The sequence below is a fragment of the Danio aesculapii genome, chromosome 18 (genome assembly GCF_903798145.1).
Source record: "Danio aesculapii chromosome 18, fDanAes4.1, whole genome shotgun sequence".
Lineage (NCBI taxonomy): Eukaryota > Metazoa > Chordata > Actinopteri > Cypriniformes > Danionidae > Danio > Danio aesculapii.
Window position 1 is genome coordinate 21,422,760 of NC_079452.1, and position 22,328 is coordinate 21,445,087.

Genomic DNA, 22,328 nt, shown 5'->3' on the forward strand with positions numbered 1-22,328 from the left:
CAGACAAATCCAACTGCCCAAGCGAGCTGCGCTCCAGACGAGTTCAGCTTGATGACGTATGATGTCTTCGACACTGCCTGTAGTCCCATTTAGCCATAGATATATACATTAGATGTCGCCTACCCTGTTGTTGTCTATTGGAAGGAATGCGTCAGTAGAGCCGCCATTTTAGTACAGACTAGCGCTCCTTTGAAATGAATGCGGGACCAAGCTGCAGTGGAGGACTGTGGCCATCCAGAGCCAGAGAAATACACATATACACATATATCTGCATTTTTTTTTAAATTACGAAACTTATAATTTTACATCACTTTTCTACATTGATCGATAGTGATCACTCAGGCATTCCTGACAAAAAGCTTGTGCTTGTGTGTATGGAAATGTACTATACACCATCCCTGTTAAATTTGATCACATCTGTGTCCTGAAACACACCTCCTCACCTGCTTTCACTTCTCATACTGACGGAGGGAGCGATTCGTTTGTGAATGAATCTCCATTATGAACGACTCCTTCGCTAGCCGACAATAATACAGGTTTCTGGTGTAACGGAGGCCAGCTATAAGTGCTGTGCAGGTAAACCTCACTCCTCTGACCTCTAAAGGTGCTCTAGCGACAGATGCTAGAGGCCATGGTCTTTAGCCTCCTTGGTAGGGCAACCGATTCCCATTCGGAAAGTCGCCGGTTCGATACCAACTCTGAGCTGTTTGGGTGGCGTAGGACTGGCAGGGTTACACTGGCACCGTAGCATCTTGTTGTCATATTTCTTTTGCTTTGTTTGCTGATTTTATTCAACAAAACTAGCATAAGCCGAGTGTTTAGTGCGAGCTGGTGCAACTTTGCCTTATGGTGAATGCAGTAGGTGACTATATTATCATCAATAACGTTACCTGTTTAGCACAAAGGTTCATAACATACAAACACGTAAGAAGCAAGATCTTTGTGCTTTGTTTTCTTTGTTTGCTCGTTACTACTCTTGTACACAGCGCTAAAGCATCTTCACGTAGTAACACTGTCTTGACTAGTGCGGTTGACTGACGCTTGTCCTGGGAGCACTGTATAAATATGGCGGCGCTATTGACGCATGCTCAGGGTCCGTTTGCGATATGTAGTGTATCTATGCCATTTAGCAACTTGATAGCAACCGTCTTTTTAAAGAAGCGTAACCGATTAAAAAAATCAAGAGTGTGATGTAACTGATGTGTTTTATGTCGTAGAGTAAAACGTGAAAGTATCTTGAGTTTGCTACGAGTAGCTGATCCGTGTGCGTGACCCGGAAGTAATGTCAGTGCGACGCTCTCTTATCCGCCCGAGTTTCCCTGCCGCTGCTAATTTTAGTTTCTCTACACCGGCAGCTTGTCGGTTACAAGTCTAAATGTGTCAATAAATACATATATATATATATGTTTTTCGTAACTATTTAACAACGTATACCATTGAGGGGAGAGATGATGGAGTACCCGAATCAGAGTGGGTTCAGACAGCGTAAGTTACGTACGTGAACATTTGTGCTTTAGAGGCGTTGAGTTTCTTTCTGTCAGCGAGTAAACAAGCTGCTGTCATTTCATTTAAGCTTCATACAAACGTCTGGAGGATATCTGAACACTCGTGTTCGTGTTGTTCTGTTAGATACGTGTGTGTTCACCTTATTCTGACATGTTCGTTTTCCTTTCATGGTGTGTTTATTTTCATTGAGGTGAAGTTGGTTTAATATTCGCACGTTCGTTAATTTTAGAACAATGACGACAATATACACTCACCGGCCACTTTATTAGGTACACCATACTAGTACCGGGTTGGACCCTCTTTTGCCTTCAGAACTGCCTTAATCCTTCATGGCGTAGATTCAACAAGCTACTGGAAATATATCTCAGAGATTTTGCTCCATATTGACATGATAGCATCACGCAGTTGCTGCAGATTTGTCGGCTGCACATCCATGATGCCAATCTCGTTCCACCGTATCCCAAAGGTACTCTATTGGATTGAGCTCTGGTGACTGTGGGGGCCATTTGAGTACAGTGAACTCATTGTCATGTTCAAGAAACCAGTCTGAGATGATTCACGCTTTATGACATGGTGCGTTATCCTGCTGGAAGTAGCCATCAGAAGATTGAGACACTGTGGTCATAAAGGGATGGACATGGTCAGCAACAATACTCAGGTAGGCTGTGGCGTTGACACGATGATCAATTGGTACTAATGGACCCAAAGTGTGCCAAGAGAATATCCCCCACACCATTACAGCACCACCACCAGCCTGAACTGCTGATACAAGGCAGGATGGATCCATGCCTTTATGTTGTTGATGCCAAATTCTGAGCCGAGCATCCGAATATGGCAGCAGAAATGGAGACTCATCAGACCAGGCAACGTTTCTCCAATCTTCTATTGTCCAGTTTTGGTGAGCCTGTGTGAATTGTAGCCTCAGTTTCCTGTTCTTAGCTGACAGGAGCGGCACCCGGTGTGGTCTTCTGCTGCTGTAGCCCATTCGCCTCAAGGTTGGACGTGTTGTGTGTTCAGAGATGCTCTTCTGCAGACCTCGCTTGTAACGAGTGCTTATTTGAGTTACTGTTGCCTTTCTATCAGCTGGAACCAGTCTGGCAATTCTCCTCTGACCTTTGGGATCAACAAGGCATTTGCACCCACAGAACTGCCGCTCACTGGATATTTCCTCTTTTTCTGACCATTTTCTGTAAACCCTAGAGATGGTCGTCTAAAGTTCAATCTGAAATCGCATGTAAATATGATTACAAAACAACATCCATCCATCCATCCATCCATCCATCCATCCATCTGTTTATTCATTTATTTTTGTAGTGTACAGTCAGTTGTTTATCTAATGTACATGATTGCTTAAATTAGATGTGATTCTCTGTATTTCAGAGCCGCAGGTCAGGATGCGAGGGTCCACGATGGAGCCTAGTGACCCCACACAGTTATTTGACGACACCAGTTCTGGAGTGAACAAACATGAGCCTGGCGGGGTCGGAAAAAGCCCGGATGTGTTTTCAGGACAGAACCTGCTCTCTGACCCCATGTCAAACCTCGCCATGGCATACGGCAGTAGTCTGGCGTCCCACGGCAAAGAGATGATGGATAAGAACGTATGTTTTGGTTACACTTCATTTCAATGTACAATTCACGCTATTAACAAACCATTAAGTAAGACTTTTAGCTCAATAAACTGCTAATTAGCTGCGTATTAATGTAGGATAAGGGATGTAAAATACAATCATATGTTAAAAGTACTAATAAACAATCAATATCTTAATATTAGGCAGGTAATAAGCTAAATGGTGTGAATTGTTACTTAAACTAAAGTCTTACTAAATTTTCTTGTTGTGAGTAATTGCTTAAGCTTTTATATGAGTATATGGTATTATCATGATATTGATTTAAGCTGCAAATTAAATATTAACAAACATACTTTTAACCAACAAACAATATTAAATATTAACTAACAAATATTAGTTTATATACAACCTTTACAAAGGATTATAAAGTGCAATAGGTAACACTTTACAATATAATAAAGGAGATGTTTTTAGTACATTAAAATCAGCAGTGAGAAAAAGGTAGATATAATACGGCTGCTGTGTTAATATCAAATTAAAAAACACAACTGAGTTATATTATTAGTTGTTAGTTTTATATAATGAAACGATTATGACTTGTAATCAGATTACGACTATGATTTTAATGCTTTATTAGGCATTAGCTAAGAAATTATCACTGAATTTTCAGTCAGTAGTAGAGAAAATGAATGTAAAAATTTTCATGTTTGAAGTATTACGCAAAACTTTAGCTTAAAAATGACAAATAAAATACATTTTTAATTAAAAAAAGGTCTCCAAGCATTTGTTTCTGTTATTACCACTGCAAAATCAATGTGAATATTCTTAAAAAAGCACTCTAAACGTTTAATTAATAAATAATTATTGTAGAGGCTTTCCAATTGCCCCTGTTGTTGGTTGAGTGAGCAAGTTTTTAACGCGTAAAGTCAGAGTCCGTTGGCAAAATAGATGCAAATAAAAACGTCTTTATTTTTCAATCAACAGAATTACTTCATCAATTTTCCTTAATCTATATGCACACTTCTCTGTTACCTTAAGTTGTTTCAAACCTTTGAGTTGAGTTGAGTTACGATACGGTCAAAAGCTGTGTGCTTCCTACCAACGCTCTCTCCTTCCATGCAGTGAAGCACAGTTATATACTCTCCTACTGACATCTTGTGGCCAATCACCAATTTACAATGTATGGCTCCTACAATTATCCATTATTAATCATCTATGAATATATCAAACTGAATTGGATTAGTTGTTAACTCCATTTCATAAACAGTTATGACTGGAAATCAGATTATGACTACGTTATAAATGTGTTATCATGCATTAATTAAGAAATCATCACAGAATTTTCAGTCAGTATTTGAGCATGTAGTAGATCACGTGTGAAGATGATCATGTTTGATCCTTTAAGCATACTTGAAAGCTTAAAAATGAACAATAAAATATATATTTTTAAAAATAACATTAATTCTCCGTGCATTTGGTCCTGTTATGCACACCCCTGCAAAAATGATGGGAATATTTTTTTAAAAGCACTCTACATTTTTAAATAATAAATAATTATCCATTATTAATTATCTATATTAATATCAAACAGAATTATATTAGTTATTAACTCCATTTCATAAAAACATCAAATTATGACTATGGTTTTAATGCGTTATTTTGCATATACTAAGACATTATCACATCATGTTTAGTCAGTATTTCAGCATGTAGTAGATCGCATTAAATATTAAGCATAATGTTAGCTGAAGAATTACAGATTAAGTAAAATTTAAATAAAAAGTTTGTTCCTGTTATTACCACTGCAAAAACAATGTGAATATTCTTAAAAATACACTCTAAAAGTTTAAATAATAAATAATTATCCATTATTAATTATCTTTATTAATATCAACCTGAATTATTTCTTTTTTAATTTATTTATAAAATTATTTATTTATAATAAAACCACTATAACTTTTAGGCATTAGCTAAGAGAATATTATATTTCATAATATTTAATACATATAATATTTCATGTAGTAGATCACAGTAACATGTAAATATATGTAAAAGAATTAAGCTAAACTTTAGTTAAAAAAAATTAATAAATTACATTAATAAATCACCAATTATTTACCCCCAAATACAATTTAAATATACTTTAAAAAGCACTCTTAAAGTTTAAATAATAAACAAATATCCACAGTATTTAAAGTGCCAAATTATTATGAAGTGAGTCAATTATTATTATTATTATTAATGATTAAAAATGAGCATATATCAAGTCCAAATGATGATGTCCGTGTTTGTTTTGCTGAAGAACAGCATGTGATGTGTCGAAACAAGATGTGTTTTGTTTCTCCTCACAGAGCCGCAGGATTCATTCTGAACACATTAGTCATTTTTATGAACCACGATATTATTTTGATAATGGATTCTAAAGCAAAGTGTCTCTCTCTTTGGTCTACAGCTGGACCGTTTCATCCCCATCTCTAAGCTGAAGTACTACTTTGCAGTAGACACGGTATATGTTGGAAAGAAGCTCGGATTGCTGGTTTTTCCCTACATGCATGATGTAAGACCACCACACTTATGGAAGTAATTTTATAAACTGTACATTTAATATATATTGCTGCATACCTTGAATGCTACTATTCACTGAAAGAAAATATATTAGTTTAAATTGTAATTGTAAGTAAAGGATTAATAAACTATTCAAATGATCACTTATATATTTTATTATCTAGGCGTATAATAATAGTTCCTTTGTATGTTAGTAAATGCTTTATTAACTCAACATCATCGAGTTTTGTAACCCAATCTAAAGTGATGCTTTTTGACTCTCTTATAAATGACAAAGTATGAAAACACAATCATTAAGCAGATTATAGATGTGCTTACAAGTCAAGACTATAGCAGTTGTAGCTGTATTTATACTTCTGCTTACTAGCATCTATTAATGTAGAGTGAAAGCTTAACAAATGACGAATTAACCATGTGCTAATGCCTAATAAATGATTCATAGTGTGTAGTTATTATAAAATGTGACCGATATTTTATTTTATTTTATTTTATTATTATTATTTTTTTCAGGATTTATTTTAGGCCTTTTTGCCTTTATTAGATAGGACAGTATTGAGACAGGAAGCGAAGTTGGAGAGAAAGAGGCGGGTAGGGTCGGGAAATGTCCTCGAGCCGGGATTCAAACTCAGGACACCCTGACGTGCTACTGCACCATATGACGACGCGCTAACCACAAGGCTATTGCGCCGACTGTGACCGATATTTTTAAAGAATTCATTCATTCATTGTTAGCCGGTAACCATCGACTTCCATTGTAGGACAAAATATATGGATATCAATGGTTACTGCTTCAAAATAGTTTGGAGTAAGTAGAGGCTGCTTGAAATTTCATTTTTTTGTGAGGGTAAACAATGCATTTAAAGAGATTTGTCATTGCTTTCATGTTTTTCCAAACTTGATTTACTTACTTTTCTCATTTACACTCAAAAACAAGAGGTTTGAAGGCCGATACTGTGACTAAATATGCTGAATACAGTATGCACTACATAAATCTTATGCACTGTTGTTGTTTTTGATTGGGAGCTGCTCTTGATAGCTGTGCGTTCAGATGTACAGCAAGTATTATTTGGGCTGTCTGAAAGAAATGATCGTGTTTTAATTTCTGAATGTTTGTTTATGGTGTAGAACTGGGAGGTGAGCTATCAGCAGGACACACCAGTCGCTCCACGCTTCGATATCAACGCCCCTGACCTCTATATCCCTGGTACGCCTCCAAACTTCAGATTTTGAGTAATGCACATTCAAAATAAAAGCTTGTATTTACATAATATATGCGTATACAGTGCTCCGCATGAGAACACCCTTATTTTGAAGTAAGGGAAATATATAATATAATAATATTTTATTTGTTTGTCTTGATCCTTCCTCTTTTTAAAAATATTTTGCTAACATTTATATTCCAGTGTACTGATTTTTGGACCGTTCTGGCTTTAGTACTGACTAATCTAATGTGCATGCATAAATATAATACTGTAAAGCATCCTATAGAAAATATTTAGTGATGTGCAGTAGGGCTGTGCGATTAATCGAAATTGAATCGCAATTGTGATTTGAAGCGGTGCGATTAGCTAATCACAAGAGGCTGCAATAAGAAATATGTATTATTTAATTTCCTCCACACAGAGCAAATAGATTCATGGCGTCTGTGTGTGACAGTCTTACTAGCCAATTGAGTGAGCACGCTTTCGTTCTGCCCAATCAGAATTGCGCAACCGAACTATGCGGAACGCCCACAATAGAAAAAGAAAACACAAACGGGAAAGCACGGACGAGTGGGATGATGGTGTCTGGCGCTTCAGAAGCATTAATAGACGAATTAATTTCAAAGAAAAACAGAACATCGGTAATATGGGAATGTTTTGGTTTCAAAGTCACACAGAATGAAAGTTTAAAGGGCACATAGTTTACCTCTTTTTTATGATGTAATATTAATATTATGGTTCTTCTGAGTGTGCCAGTTTAGGTTCAGTTTAAAACACAATTCAGATTGTTTTATTATAATGTGTTAAAAAGTGTCATGTTGGGGGCGTGTCTACAGCTCGCTGATTTAGGGGTGTGTTGCTTCACATGTAGATTAGTTTCGGCTTCCCGCCCGACGTAACAAGGGGGCGGGGCCATGAGCTCACCTGCTCTGCGTTTGCAACAGAGTCTGACAGGCAGACTGAGAGGAGCAGGAGTGAGAGGATCTGCATTCAGTCGTACATATACGACTCGGACACAGACCAAGCAGAGAGTACAAAATCATTTGTGTCTCTGTACAGTTTTACAGCCAACTGTGTGCTAGTTTCAAGTGCCGAGCTTGTACACAGAAACTAATAACCACACACACTGAATTAACTTTGACTGAGGCACGGGATGCGCCGCTCGAAGCCGCGACACGGCACACCAGACACTCTCTGTGGCGCGGCAGAAACATGAAGTGTCCCGAATCTTCGCGCCGTTGTGTGTACCCTGATAGAAACCTATGTTTAGAATTCTAAAACGCATGGCACAGCGTCAGGTACAGCTGCACCTAGTTAAGATCACAGGGAGCTTCTGGGATCACGAGAAATGCAAACGGCTGAAGTATAAGGTAGACTCAATGAGAAGTACACATGTTTGCAAACCTACCTTTAGATACAACCAATAATTCTGATTAGAGCGATAATGTGGAGAATATTGATCTTGTGTTGAGCCCAATGAGCCTTGCATCTAAAAATAGAGCTAGCGTGTTCCTTTAGTGATATCGCTTCGACTCACGCTGAAAATGGCGGACGTGAATCAACAAACTGAGGATATGATGACGCGCCTGTCAATCAATATTGGTGGGCGAGGGGACCGCTCTCCTACGTAAAGTTGCGGTCGATCTGAAAACCGCTCCAATTGGTCCACTGTTTTTTATGTTGTTAAATTGAAAACAAAAGCACTGGGTGTGTTTATATCACCCCAATATGACACTCTATACACCATACATGCACATATGTCTGTCCAAACAGCTTGAAAAGTAGATTTTTCACCATAGGTGCCCTTTAATGTTTTGATAACTTCATGTGTATTTCGTGTGCATTCACGGCTCACGATGCAGGTATGTATGTCGTCTGTAGTGACTGACTGTAATGTAATGTACTATACAAATATCATTTGTCATTTCATTTTCACAGGACAGTTCTATACAGATGCATTAATTGCAGAATTTTAAAGCAGTTTAATGATTAAAATGCTTCTTATTGGATATTACGTCATTCAATGGGACTATACGCATGACTTTACGGAGAGCTCACGACTTACTAACCACGGTTTGCTTTAAGAACATGTTAACAAATTTACTTACAAACTAGCTAGTAGTTACAAAGCCCCTAGTGTAGCCCTTCCAGTTTAAGAATGAACTTATAAACAGCTGGTGCAACCCTACCCATGAGACGACTAATGCCGTGACGCACGACCTCGCTAAAGACACGCTGCCTTTTAATGCAGTGAACTCATCTAAATGAAGGATAGGAGATATACTCTTCTGTCTTGCACCTATTTTAGCCAGTTTGAAGTACCACAGCTGTACGTTTAACATCATAGTATTTTGTGTAGCATCTGTGATAATTATTTTGTGTTAGACAACATAAGCTACACAAAGGCTCTTATCAGCCATATTAGTTTGCTGAGTGTTCTGTATTATTATTATTATTAATATTGTTTGTATAATAAGCTATACTATCTCCTTAATTTGAGTTCAACTTGTTTACAGAAAGGTAAGGTCATTTTATTTGTTATTTTATTGAAAAATTAATTTCTGAATATTTAAAAGCTAATTTGAATAAATATTTGAGGGAGTATTTAATATCTGTTCAGTTCCTTTTATTAACTAACACTCACTGCATTTTAGCAGTAAGAAGCTACCGTACAGATTATTACGGAGACCCGGAAGGGACATGGTGGTGGGGAAAAAAATAGGTGGAAGCAAAAAAAAAAATTGAGTGATAGGAAAACAACATATTTTTTAAGTTTTTTTGCGTTCCCTCGCAAAGATGTCATGTAAACCCTGACGTTTTTGCCGAAATTCTTCTGTATTTTACCATTCTATCCCACTATCATCCTATCATTAAGTATTTTCTCATATTTTTGATATATTTCTAATCTTAAAGGCACGCTGAAATGAATATTAAAATGTCTGCTTTCACTTTCTTTACATTAAAGTTGTGCGTCGATCATCTGCCTTCATATGCAACCTCATATGTTATCAAACAAAACAAAACGAGAGACTCACTTGCTGCTCACTTGTTTGATAACAGAGGTGTCACTTTAAATGGCGTGAGCAGAAGCTGATCTGGGATCAGTTTATTGTTTGGAGCACGTCTGTCAGTCAGCGCTTACACATGCATTCACTGGTTCAGAGGTTGCAAATGAAAGGCGACGATCGATGCACAGCTTTAATGTAAAGAAAGTGAGACAGAATGGTAAAATACAGGAGAATTTCGGCTGAAACGGGAGGGTTTACATCAGGGGTCACCAAACTTGTTCCTGGAGGGCCGGTGTCCTGCACATTTTAGCTCCAACCCTAATCAAACACACCTGAATAAGCTAATCAAGGTCTTACTCGGTATACTTGAAACACCCAGGCAGGTGTGTTGAGGCATTTTGGAGCTAAACCCTGCAGGGACACCGGCCCTCCAGGACCGAGATTGGTGACCCCTGGTTTACATGAATGAAGTGAACAGGAAGTGTTTGTGGAGGGACAGTTTTGCGAGGGAACCCAAAAACCTTAAAAATATGTTTTCCTATCACTCTGTTTTTTTTTTTCCCACCAATTTTTTCCCCACCATCACGTCTCTTCCGGGTGTCCGTACATTATTGAGCTAAAACTTGATTACAAAATTAAATCGCAAATCAAATCGAAATCGAAATCGCAATGAGATATTTTCCCCAAATCACACAGCCCTAATATGCAGTTTAATAGTCTTGATGAGGGGTGTGCAGTTCATCAAAATGATATTGCATATTCATATTAAAGTGTGCAGTCATGAAAATGTTACACATGGACTTGATATAGTACTTACAATTAATTATGCATAATTACATGCAACTAAACCTAACCCACAACCATGTAGGTCGTTAATTGAATAGTTACACTGTAAATACACATTAAAAATATTTGGTCCCTTTTTATTATGTATTTATTTATAAAGTGCAGTGTTTTTATTTGTTATTATTATGCTTTGTAATTATTATTATCATCTTCATTTTTCTTCTACAGCACAGTGGTCTATTATTATTGTGTTTATTTGTGCTTTATAAGTAAATTAATGAAATTAAATGACTGTAACAAGCAACCTCACACTCTAAAAAAAAACTTGCTACCATTTAGTTGAATCAAATAGACTTTTCTTGTCGTCTCAACTTACATTAATCAAACTGACTAAAAATATACAAATAAAACAAGTTAATCTTTGGGTAACTTAACAAATGTAGTTGAAACCTAATTAAAGCAACATAAAAATACTCGTTTTCATGACTTTTCTCATTAAGTTTTTTACAGTGTGCAATAAAGTGCAAATGACATGCTGTGTTTTCATTGGCAGTGATGGGATTTATTACATATGTCCTGGTTGCAGGCCTGGCTCTGGGCACACAGAACCGGTAAGAGTTTAATTGGATTCTGAGAAAACTGCATGGGAATGTCATCTCTCTGTGTGGCCTGGCTGATAATGAGTGAATACTTTACTCTGATGTTAGTGTTGGTTTATCTGTTATCAGTGTTGTTCTGAAGACTTGCCCTCCAGCCGGTTTACAAGAATTCAGAAAATGCCTTTAAGAGTAAAACCTCCTCCACTTTAACTTCCCATCAAACACTAGCAGAGCTCAGAGAGTCCACTGTTTATGTTCTGGCTTTATCTGTTCAACAAAACTGATTCTTACAGAATCTGCCATGCGAGAGTGAAGAAATGAAAGATAATAATAATTATAATTATTATGTTAGGTGTTTTAGTATTATTATTATTATTATGTTAGGTGTTTTTAGTATTATAATTATTATGTTAGGTGTTTTAGTATTATTATTATTATTATGTTTGGTGTTTTTAGTATTATTATTATTATGTTAGGTGTTTTAGTATTATTATTATTATGTTAGGTGTTTTAGTATTATTATTATTATGTTAGGTGTTTTAGTATTATTATTATTATGTTAGGTGTTTTAGTATTATTATTATTATGTTAGGTGTTTTAGTATTATTATTATTATGTTAGGTGTTTTTAGTATTATTATTATTATGTTAAGTGTTTTTAGTATTATTATTATTATGTTAGGTGTTTTAGTATTATTATTATTATGTTAGGTGTTTTTAGTATTATTATTATTATGTTAAGTGTTTTTAGTATTATTATTATTATGTTAGGTGTTTTAGTATTATTATTATTATGTTAGGTGTTTTTAGTATTATTATTATTATGTTAGGTGTTTTTAGTATTATTATTATTATGTTAGGTGTTTTAGTATTATTATTATTATGTTAGGTGTTTTAGTATTATTATTATTATGTTAGGTGTTTTTAGTATTATTATTATTATGTTAGGTGTTTTTAGTATTATTATTATTATTATTATTATTATTATTATTATTATTATTATTATTATTATTATTATTATTATGTTAGGTGTTTTTAGTATTATTATTATTATTATTATTATTATTATTATTATTATTATTATTATTATTATGTTAGGTGTTTTTAGTATTATTATTATTATTATTATTATTATTATTATTATTATTATTATTATTATTATTATTATTATTATGTTAGGTGTTTTTAGTATTATTATTATTATGTTAAGTGTTTTTAGTATTATTATTATTATGTTAGGTGTTTTAGTATTATTATTATTATGTTAGGTGTTTTAGTATTATTATTATTATGTTAGGTGTTTTAGTATTATTATTATTATGTTAGGTGTTTTTAGTATTATTATTATTATGTTAAGTGTTTTTAGTATTATTATTATGTTAGGTGTTTTAGTATTATTATTATTATGTTAGGTGTTTTTAGTATTATTATTATTATGTTAAGTGTTTTTAGTATTATTATTATTATGTTAGGTGTTTTTAGTATTATTATTATTATGTTAGGTGTTTTTAGTATTATTATTATTATTATTATTATTATTATTATTATTATTATTATGTTAGGTGTTTTTAGTATTATTATTATTATTATTATTATTATTATTATTATTATTATTATTATTATTATTATTATGTTAGGTGTTTTTAGTATTATTATTATTATTATTATTATTATTATTATTATTATTATTATTATTATTATTATTATTATTATTATGTTTGGTGTTTTTAGTATTATGTTTGGTGGATTTTTTATTATTATTATTGTCTACAAATATTAGTTATTATAACATTTTAGTACAATAATATTAAACGTCCCATTAATAATATTACAATAAAATATAAGTAAAATATTATTATCATGATTATTAAGTCATATTAATAATGAAAAACATATTTAAAATATCATTAGCCCTTTGAACATTTTAATACAGTAATATTGAAATGTTCCATTAAGAATATTACAGTAAAATGAAAATATTATTACCATGATTATTAAATGATATTAATAATATTGTCTAAAAATATATTTAATATATCAATTTCCCTTTGAACGTCTTAATAAAGTAATATTGCAACTTGCATTGTAGCAACATTAATAATATTATAACTGTTTATTATTACCATAATTAAGTACCACAAAAGAGCAATTTAATACTGTGGTTCAGTGATGGTATCAGATAGTAATATCACCATTCTTTAAACCTATACTGAATTACTGTAATATTTACAGTTTTTACCATATTATGACAAGTAAAGTTATGTATTACTATAGAGAATGTCCCACAAAAATATGACGAATAATGAAGCGTGTATTATTATTATTATTATTATTATTATTATTATTATTATTATTATTATTATTATTATTATTATTATTATTATTAATAATAAACGCATCATATTTATTAAATCATTTTAATACATTAATATTAAAGTGTTCCATTAACTATTACAATAAAATATAAATATATTATTACCACAGTTATTATTTAATAATAAAAACATTGTCTAAAAATATATTTAGAATACCATTAGCCCTTGAACATTATAATACAATAATATTGTAACATACATCGTAGCTGTAATTACTACCAAGTTGCTCTTACCATTAGACAACATTTTTATAAGGAGAGTACTTTGATGGATATTTTTAAAAAGGTACCACCAGGAAGAATCTTTTATTATTAAAAATTATTTATCAAAAATTGAAATGAAAAATCATATTTAACTTTGAAAATATTTTGTGTGATTTTATTCATTTCTAAATATTTGTCTATTATATATATATATATATATATATATATATATATATATATATATATATATATATATATATATATATATATATATATACTATATATTTGTCTAAGTAACTTTTGCTTGTAATACAAATTTGTTTTTATCATGTAATATTTTTATGTATATCCATTTTGCCATGAAATGGCCATAAGTTGCCGATGTGGCAGTCAATAAATAAAGAATAAACATACATCAAACATCATTTATTATTACCATCATTAAATACTAAATAGCTAAATAGGTATAAGATGGTAATACCACAGTTCTTTCATCATGAAGGAATTACTGTAATATTTACAGTATTTACCATATCATTATAGAGAATGTCCCACAAAAAAATATTAGGAATAATGAAATGTTTATTATTATTATTATTATTATTATTATTATTATTATTATTATTATTATTATTATTATTATTATTATTATAGACACATAATGACTATTATTAATCATTTGAACATTTTAATACAATAATATTGCATTATATGTTTTCTTAATAACATTAAAAATAAAATAATAATATAAATTAAACATTTAATTAAATATAATTATTTGTTTTTATATTCTTGTTTTTTGTTATTATTATTATTATTATTATTAATAATAATAATAATAATAATAATAATAATAATAAACACACACTATTATTAACCTTTTAAACATTTTAATAAAGTAATATTGAAATGTTCCCTTAATATTAAAATAAAATAATAATATAAATTAAACATTTAATTAAATATAATTATTTGTTTTGTTATTCTTGTTTATTATTATTATTATTATTATTATTATTATTATTATTATTATTATTATTTATAAACACACACTATTATTAACCCTTTAAACATTTTAATAAAGTAATATTGAAATGTTCCCTTAATATTGAAATAAAATAATAATATAAATTAAATATATAATTAAATATAATTATATTATGTTTTGTCTGGTTATTGTTGTCTTAAACAAATATATTACTGTCTAAAATATATTTAAACTAGTATTACACCTTTGAACATTTTAATACAATAATATGTGGGTAACACGATCGCCTCACAGCAAGAAGGTCGCTGGTTTGAGCCTCGGCTGACTCAGTTGGCGTTTCTGTGTGGAGTTTGCATGTTCTCCCCATGTTAGCGTGGGTTTCCTCCGGGTGCTCTGCTTTCCCCCTCAAGTCCACAGACTGTTTAGGGGAATTGGGTAAGCAAAAATTGACCGTGGTATATGTGTGTAAATGAGTGTGTATGGATGTTTCCCAGTGATTGGTTGCAGCTGGAAGGCCATCCGCTGCGTAAAACATATGCTGGATAAGTTGGCGGTTCATTCCACTGTGTCGACCGCAGATTAATAAAGGGACTAAAATGAATGTATGAATGAATGAACCACATTAATAATATTATAACTAGTTCTATACTAATTTACATTATTACATAATTAGATACTGTTAAATAGGTGTTAAAAACATATCGGGAAACATTACTTGCAATATCACAGCCATCACTCCCAGTTCAAATCATCAAAAACTGTATGATTTTTTATTTTTCTTATAAACTTGAGTGTTTTATGAGCGGATTTCTCAGGGGCACAGCATGTTAATGATTTCCCGAGTTGCAGAGGGAAATGGGAAACTGCTGAGACGTCAAACAGGACTTCCTGCGATTGTCTTGCCTTCGCTTGACCCATGTTTTCGTGCTTGTTAATAGTGATAATAAAGCGTTTGTTCCTGATTTCTTTGCTCTCGCTTCTCATTTTCAGGTTTTCTCCAGAAATTCTGGGCATTCAGGCCAGCTCAGCATTGGTGTGGCTCATTATTGAGGTTTTAGCCGTCCTTCTCAGTCTTTACCTGGTAACGGTTAACACTGACCTCACCACCATCGACCTGGTGGCCTTTTCTGGATACAAATATGTCGGGTAAGGCTGGATTTACATAGGCTTCCCGGTATATAATCATTGTTACTCTAATTTCTACATTCAATCTAATTGGATATGTATCTTGGACACTAGGTGGTGCTATTGGCTGCACTCTCAATTGTCTTAAATTCTTGATTATAGTCATTTAATAGTTTTTAATTAAGTAATTACAATAAAACTAAACAAATAGTAAAATTTGTAAAAGCAAATAGTCCATGAACACATCATTATATTCATTTCTATTATGAAGTTCAGCAATTTCCACATCATTTTTACCCTCCCCAGAGAAATGCAGAATCATTTCTGGTCAAATGACTTGCTGATTTCAGACAGAAGTGACCAATAAGTCTGCGGATGATATTTGAAACATCAGGATGTGAAAGTGACTGGAGACAAGCTGCTGATCCTGAATGACGAACACTTCCTCAGATATCAATATTAAGAGCAGACTTGTAGATGTAAGGTTTAGTGGATTCAATAAACACACTCACAGCGGAAAGATCGTAAAAGACAGCGTCATGTTCGCTCACTCAGATAAGACCAAGCCATTGTTTGAAACTGAATAGAGTACTTTTTAATTTGAGCACTCACAATAACAGGAAAACATTCGGGTTTTGCGATCTAAAGTCAAACATGGTGCACTTTTGACGTTTGAGTCATTTTTATGACATGAGATATTAATCTAGTATATCCCCGAGCCAGTCTGGAATCTTGCAATCTGTCTATTTGAGCAACTTTTTTAGTTTCAAGTCCACTGGTGTTATTCAACCAACCACACTGGGTATGGTTTGCAGTATCTGCAATATGATTGGTCAGATCAGCTGTCAATCAAACACCTGGGGAAGGTTAATCTGCATATATGTATTTGTTTTCATTGGAATAAGCATCTGTGAAATGTGTGTTTGTTTCCTCAGGATGATTGTGGGAGTGGTTGCAGGACTTCTGTTTGGACGGACGGGATATTATCTCACTCTGCTGTGGTGCTGCGCCTCCATTTTCGTCTTTACGGTGCGTTTCGAGAAATGAAATCGTGCACTGTTGTATTTTAAAGCTAAATGATATATTTAAGTTTGGAATTTCTTAAATAAGTGCTGTATTTGTTAAAAAGGCACCTATTTTACCTCTTTTTCAAGATGTAAGGTAAGTCTTTGGTGTCTCCAGAATGTGTCTATAAAGTTTCAGCTCAAAACACCCATCAGATTATTTATTATAGCCTCCGGAATCTGCCCATTTTGGTGTCTGAACATAGTGTAGCTGTTTAGCCTGTGGCTTTAAATGCAAATGAGCTGCTACTCCCCGCCCACTGTTCCCACGTGCATCTCATCATGCGTTACGTCAGATAAACAGACACAGATGAAGCTGAAATACAGCTCATTAGTCAAAAACGCCAAGTACGTTTATTTTGATGTATTTGTTTAATCAAGAGTTTAATCAGAGTTTAATCAAGCCTTTCTGATATGATGAGTCTCACACAAATGCCAATTTCCCAATTAATCATCTGTTGAACTGCATCCTAATCATCACAAATACTTCAGAAGACCTACTGAAACCTGGATAGACTCAAGATTCTCATAGAAATCAGTCAAGTTTGGTAAAGGAGAAATCATGGTTTGGGGTTACATTCAGTATGGGGGCGTGTGAGAGATCTGCAGGGCAAATTCTCCAGCAAATTCTCCAGCAGGATAGCGCTCCTTCTCATACTTCAGCCTCCACATCAAAGCTCCTGAAAGCAAAGAAGGTCAAGATGCTCCAGGATTGGCCAGCCCAGTCACCATATATGAACATTATTAAGCATGTCTGGGGAGAGTCAGAGTCAGACCTTACTGTCCTAATGAAATCATTCAAAATCAAGTCATGATTATATTTGATTTGGGTCAAATAAGCGTAATCTAGAGGCCTTCGCCTTTCATATAAGCCACTTCTGATACCAAATGATCAACTAGAAGTCAAGTTATCATTTGCTGTTCCTAAAACTTGGATAGGCGACAATACTTCTGTCAGGAAGTGTTTAAAGTGTTAAGGTGAACACTTTTATGAACTTGTTAGCCAATCCAGCTTCGCAGTACAGGCCCCTGATGCTCTTGTGCTTTTGGTTTTAGATTCGTACGCTGCGGTTAAAGATCCTCTCTGAAGCTGCAGCAGAGGGACGGTTAGTGAGAGGAACCAAAAACCAGCTGCGGATGTACCTGACCATGGCCATCGCTGCAGCTCAGCCCATCTTCATGTACTGGCTGACCTTTCACCTGGTCAGGTAGAGGAGTAAAGGTCATGAACACACAACTCCTCATCAGCCTGTTTGCACACATTCACACACACACATACGAACACACGCACACAGAACAAACCAACGGACACGCGCTGAGAGCACAATATCACTGTCTGAACTCGACTCGGCCTGCCGTCTTTTGTATGTTTTGGGTTTGTACATTTCTGTTTTGTATGATGTACAGTGTAATTGTATTTGTTTATTTGTTTTGTATGTTGATGCGACGGCATTGTTCAGATGCTGGGACTGTGCCAGGCCATGGATGGGAATGTTTTTGGTGACTCAAACCAAATGAATCCACCTCTGTGTGATGATTTATTTTAATCCATATTAAAGCGCTCTGTCGTTGTTGCCAGACTAACAGATGCATACAAGTATAGAGCTTAAAGGGATAGTTCACTCCAAAATTTTACATTTATTCACCATTTACTCTCCTTCAAGTGGTTTCAAAGATTTTTTAATCTGTTGAACACAAAAGAAGATATTTTGAAGAATGTTGAAAACCTGTAACCATTTACGTCCATAAAAAAACAAATACTATGGAAGTTAGTGGTTACAGGTTTCCAGCATTCTTCAAACCATCTTCTTATAAAGATTCCTTATAAAGACTTACCGTTTACTTGATTTAAACCTTTGTAAGTGTCTTTTCTTATGCGAAACACACAAGAAGATACTTTGAAGAATGCAGAAAAACTGTAACCACTGACTTCCTTAGTAGAAAATAAACAAATACTATCGAAGTCAATGGTTACAGAAGATAACCTGTAAAACCTGTACTCATTGACTTCAACTGTATTTTTTTCCTACTATGAAAGTAGATGGTTATTGGTTTCCAGCATTTTTCAAACTATCCTCCTTTGTGTTAAGAATAAGAAAATACACTCATAAACTCTGAAACAAGTAAAGGGTGTGTAAACAATGACAATTTTTTAAAACTCTTACTTAAAGCTTTATAAGTTCCTTTCTTCTGTTGAACACAAGAAGATATTTTGAAGAACCCACAAACCTGTAACCATTGACTTGTATAGTAAAAACAAATACTATTGAAGTCAATGGTTACTTGTTTCCAGCATTCTTCTCTCACAAACCTTAATAACCTTAATAATAATTTTCTACCTTCTGTTGTTTGAGTATATTTTTAAGAAACTGAAAACCTGTAACCATTGACTTCCATAGTAAAAACAAATACTATTGAAGTCAATGGTTACTGGTTTCCAGCATTCTTCTCTCACAAACCTTAATAACCTTAATAATAATTTTCTATCTTCTGTTGTTTGAGTATATTTTTAAGAAACTGAAAACCTGTAACCATTGACTTCCATAGTAAAAACAAATACTATTGAAGTCAATGGTTACTGGTTTCCAGCATTCTTCTCTCACAAACCTTAATAACCTTAATAATAATTTTCTATCTTCTGTTGTTTGAGTATATTTTTAAGAAACTGAAAACCTGTAACCATTGACTTCCAGAGTAAAAACAAATACTATTGAAGTCAATGGTTACAGGTTTCCAGTGTTCTTCAAACTATCTTATAAAATATTTTGAAGAATGCTGAAAAGCTGTAACCATTGGCTTGTATAGTAAAACCAAAAACTATTAAAGGATAAGTAAACAATGATAAAATTTCTTTTATAAGTGTCTTTCTCCTGTTGAACATGAAGATATTTAGAAGAAACCGAAAACCTGTAACCATTGACTTCCATAGTAGAAACAAATACTATTGAAGTCAATGGTTACAGGATTCCAGTATTCTTCAAACAATCTTCTTGTAAAAATATTTTGAAGAATGCTGAAAAGCAAATACTATGGAAGTCGGTGGTTACAGTTTTCCAGCATTTTTCAAACTATCTTCTTTTGTGTTTAGCATTAGAAAAGACAATCATAAAAATTTGAAACAAGTAACCAATGACAGAATTTTACTCTCCCTTAAAACTTTATAAGTTCCTTTATTGTGTAGAACACACAAGAAGATAGTTTGAAGTATGCTGAAAACCTGTAACTATTGACTTTAATAGGAAAAACAAATACTGTTGAAGTCAATGGTTGCAGGTTTCCAGCATTCTTTAAATTATCTTCTTTTAAAAACATTTTAAAGAATGCTGAAAACCGGTAACCATTGACTTGTATAGTAAAAACATACTATAAAAGTCAATGGTTACACGTTTCCAGCATTCTTCAAAATATCTTATTTTGTGTTTAGCATAAAAAAGACACTCCTAAAGGTTTGACACAAGTAAAGGACAAGTATTGACAGAATTTGTACTCTCCCTCAAACCTTTATAAGTTTCTTTCTTCTGTTGAACAGAAAAGAAGATATTTTGAAGAATTCTGAAAACCTGTAACCATCGACTTCCATAAAAAACTAACACTATTAAAGTCAATGGTTACAGGTTTCCAGCATTCTTCAAACAATCTACTCATAAACATATTTTGAAGAATGCTGAAAACCTGTAACCATTGACCTAAATAGTAAAAACAAAAACTATTGAAGTCAATGGTTATATGTTTCCAGCATTCTTCAAACTATCTTCTTTTCCGTTTAGCACAAGAAAAGACACTCATTAATGTTTGAATCAAGTAAATGATGTCAGAATTAATTTTTTAGATGAACTGCCCCTTTAATGTTAGACTGCCTTTATGCACGACCGTTTCAGAACTACCCAGGATAAACTCGCCTCATGCATTTCAGGGTCAGTTGCATTTTCTGTTTCGTAATTTGTAAATGAAATAAATGGATGTTCCCAAGAGCTTCCAATGCAAGGCTACTTTTTTAAATCGCTATTTGTAGTCATTTTAACAATAAATAACTGCAGTGTTGTGTGCAACGTTATATCGTGCTACATCAGAATGGCTAATTGAGCAATATTGCATAAATCTGCCTGATCATAACTGTCATGTGTTTTGGTCGCTGTGTGATACAGTAACCAAAAGCTGATAGTGAAGGGTGGAAAATGTATGTTAGCAATTGATATATGAGAGAAGCTGAGGCAGTCTGTGATACTCATGTAATGAAAACAATCTCCAAAACTGTACTGAGATGTGTGGAATGAAGAAAAGGCAGGCCAGAAACATTAGCACTGCATCTGAAATTGCATACTTCTATAATAAGTGAGCTGAGTCTGATTTCACTCCCAAAATAGAGCAATTACAACCTACTATTTTCACAAAGATCCTGATTAACACTTGACCATGCATGGGCTTTTGTCCAAATACACACTCTTGTGGACTTTGCCACTACCACTGCTATGCTGATGATACCCAGCTATACCTCTCTTTTCACCCTGATGATCCCTCGGTTCCAGCTCGCATCTCAGCCTGCCTGTCAGACATTTCACTCTGGATGAAAGATCATCATCTTCAGCTTAACCTCACGAAAACAGAAATGCTTGAAGTTTCAGACTCTACACCATAACTTTTCAATCCAGATGGACGGAGCAACCATCACTGCATCCAAAATAGTAAAAAGCCTTGATGACCAACTAAACTTCTCTGAGCACATTTCTAGAACTGCTGGATCTTGCAGATTCGCACTCTATAACATCAGAAAGGTCCGACCCTTCCTATCTGAACATACAGCTCAACTCATTGTTCAAGCTCTTGTCCTCTCCAAACTGGATTATTGCAACTCTCTACTAGCCGGGCTTCCAGCTAACTCTATCAAACCTCTTCAGCTGCTTCAGAACGCAGCAGCACGAGTGGTCTTTGATGAACCCAAAAGAGCACATGTCACTCCGCTACTCACCCGTTTGCACTGGCTGCCAGTTGCTGCTCGCATCGAATTCAAAGCTCTGATGTTTGCTTAAAAAGCGACCTCTGGCTTTGCTCCTTCTTATCTGCTCTCACTTCTGCAGATATATGTGCCCTCCAGAAACTTGCGTTCTGTGAATGAACGTCGCCTCGTGGTTCCATCCCAAAGAGGGAAGAAATCACTTTCCCGAACTCTCGCATTCAATCTGCCCAGTTGGTGGAATGAACTCCCTAACTACATCAGAACAGCCGAGTCACTTGCTGTCTTCAAGAAACGACTAAAAACTCAACTGTTTAGTCTCCACTTTCCTTCCTAATCTGCTAAAACTTACATTTCTAATGCTTTGCTTCTTAGACTTTACACAC

The 22,328-nt window shown here is 33.9% G+C and overlaps 1 protein-coding gene across 2 annotated transcripts; it reads left to right on the forward strand.

The window, feature by feature from the left end:
• Positions 1 to 1,295: 1,295 nt before the first annotated feature.
• Positions 1,296 to 21,045, forward strand: LOC130245590 (protein YIF1B). 2 transcript variants are annotated; one of them, XM_056478339.1, is made up of 8 exons: positions 1,296 to 1,494; positions 2,887 to 3,107; positions 5,530 to 5,634; positions 6,768 to 6,846; positions 11,192 to 11,249; positions 15,793 to 15,948; positions 16,863 to 16,956; positions 18,048 to 21,045. In XM_056478339.1, exons 1-8 carry the CDS (start codon positions 1,449 to 1,451, stop codon positions 18,201 to 18,203), a joined length of 915 nt encoding a protein of 304 aa, XP_056334314.1. In that variant the 5' UTR covers positions 1,296 to 1,448; the 3' UTR covers positions 18,204 to 21,045. The 2 variants fall into 2 exon arrangements, with proteins under 2 accessions (XP_056334314.1, XP_056334315.1); XM_056478340.1 differs by having other exon boundaries at positions 1,296 to 1,485.
• Positions 21,046 to 22,328: the final 1,283 nt, after the last annotated feature.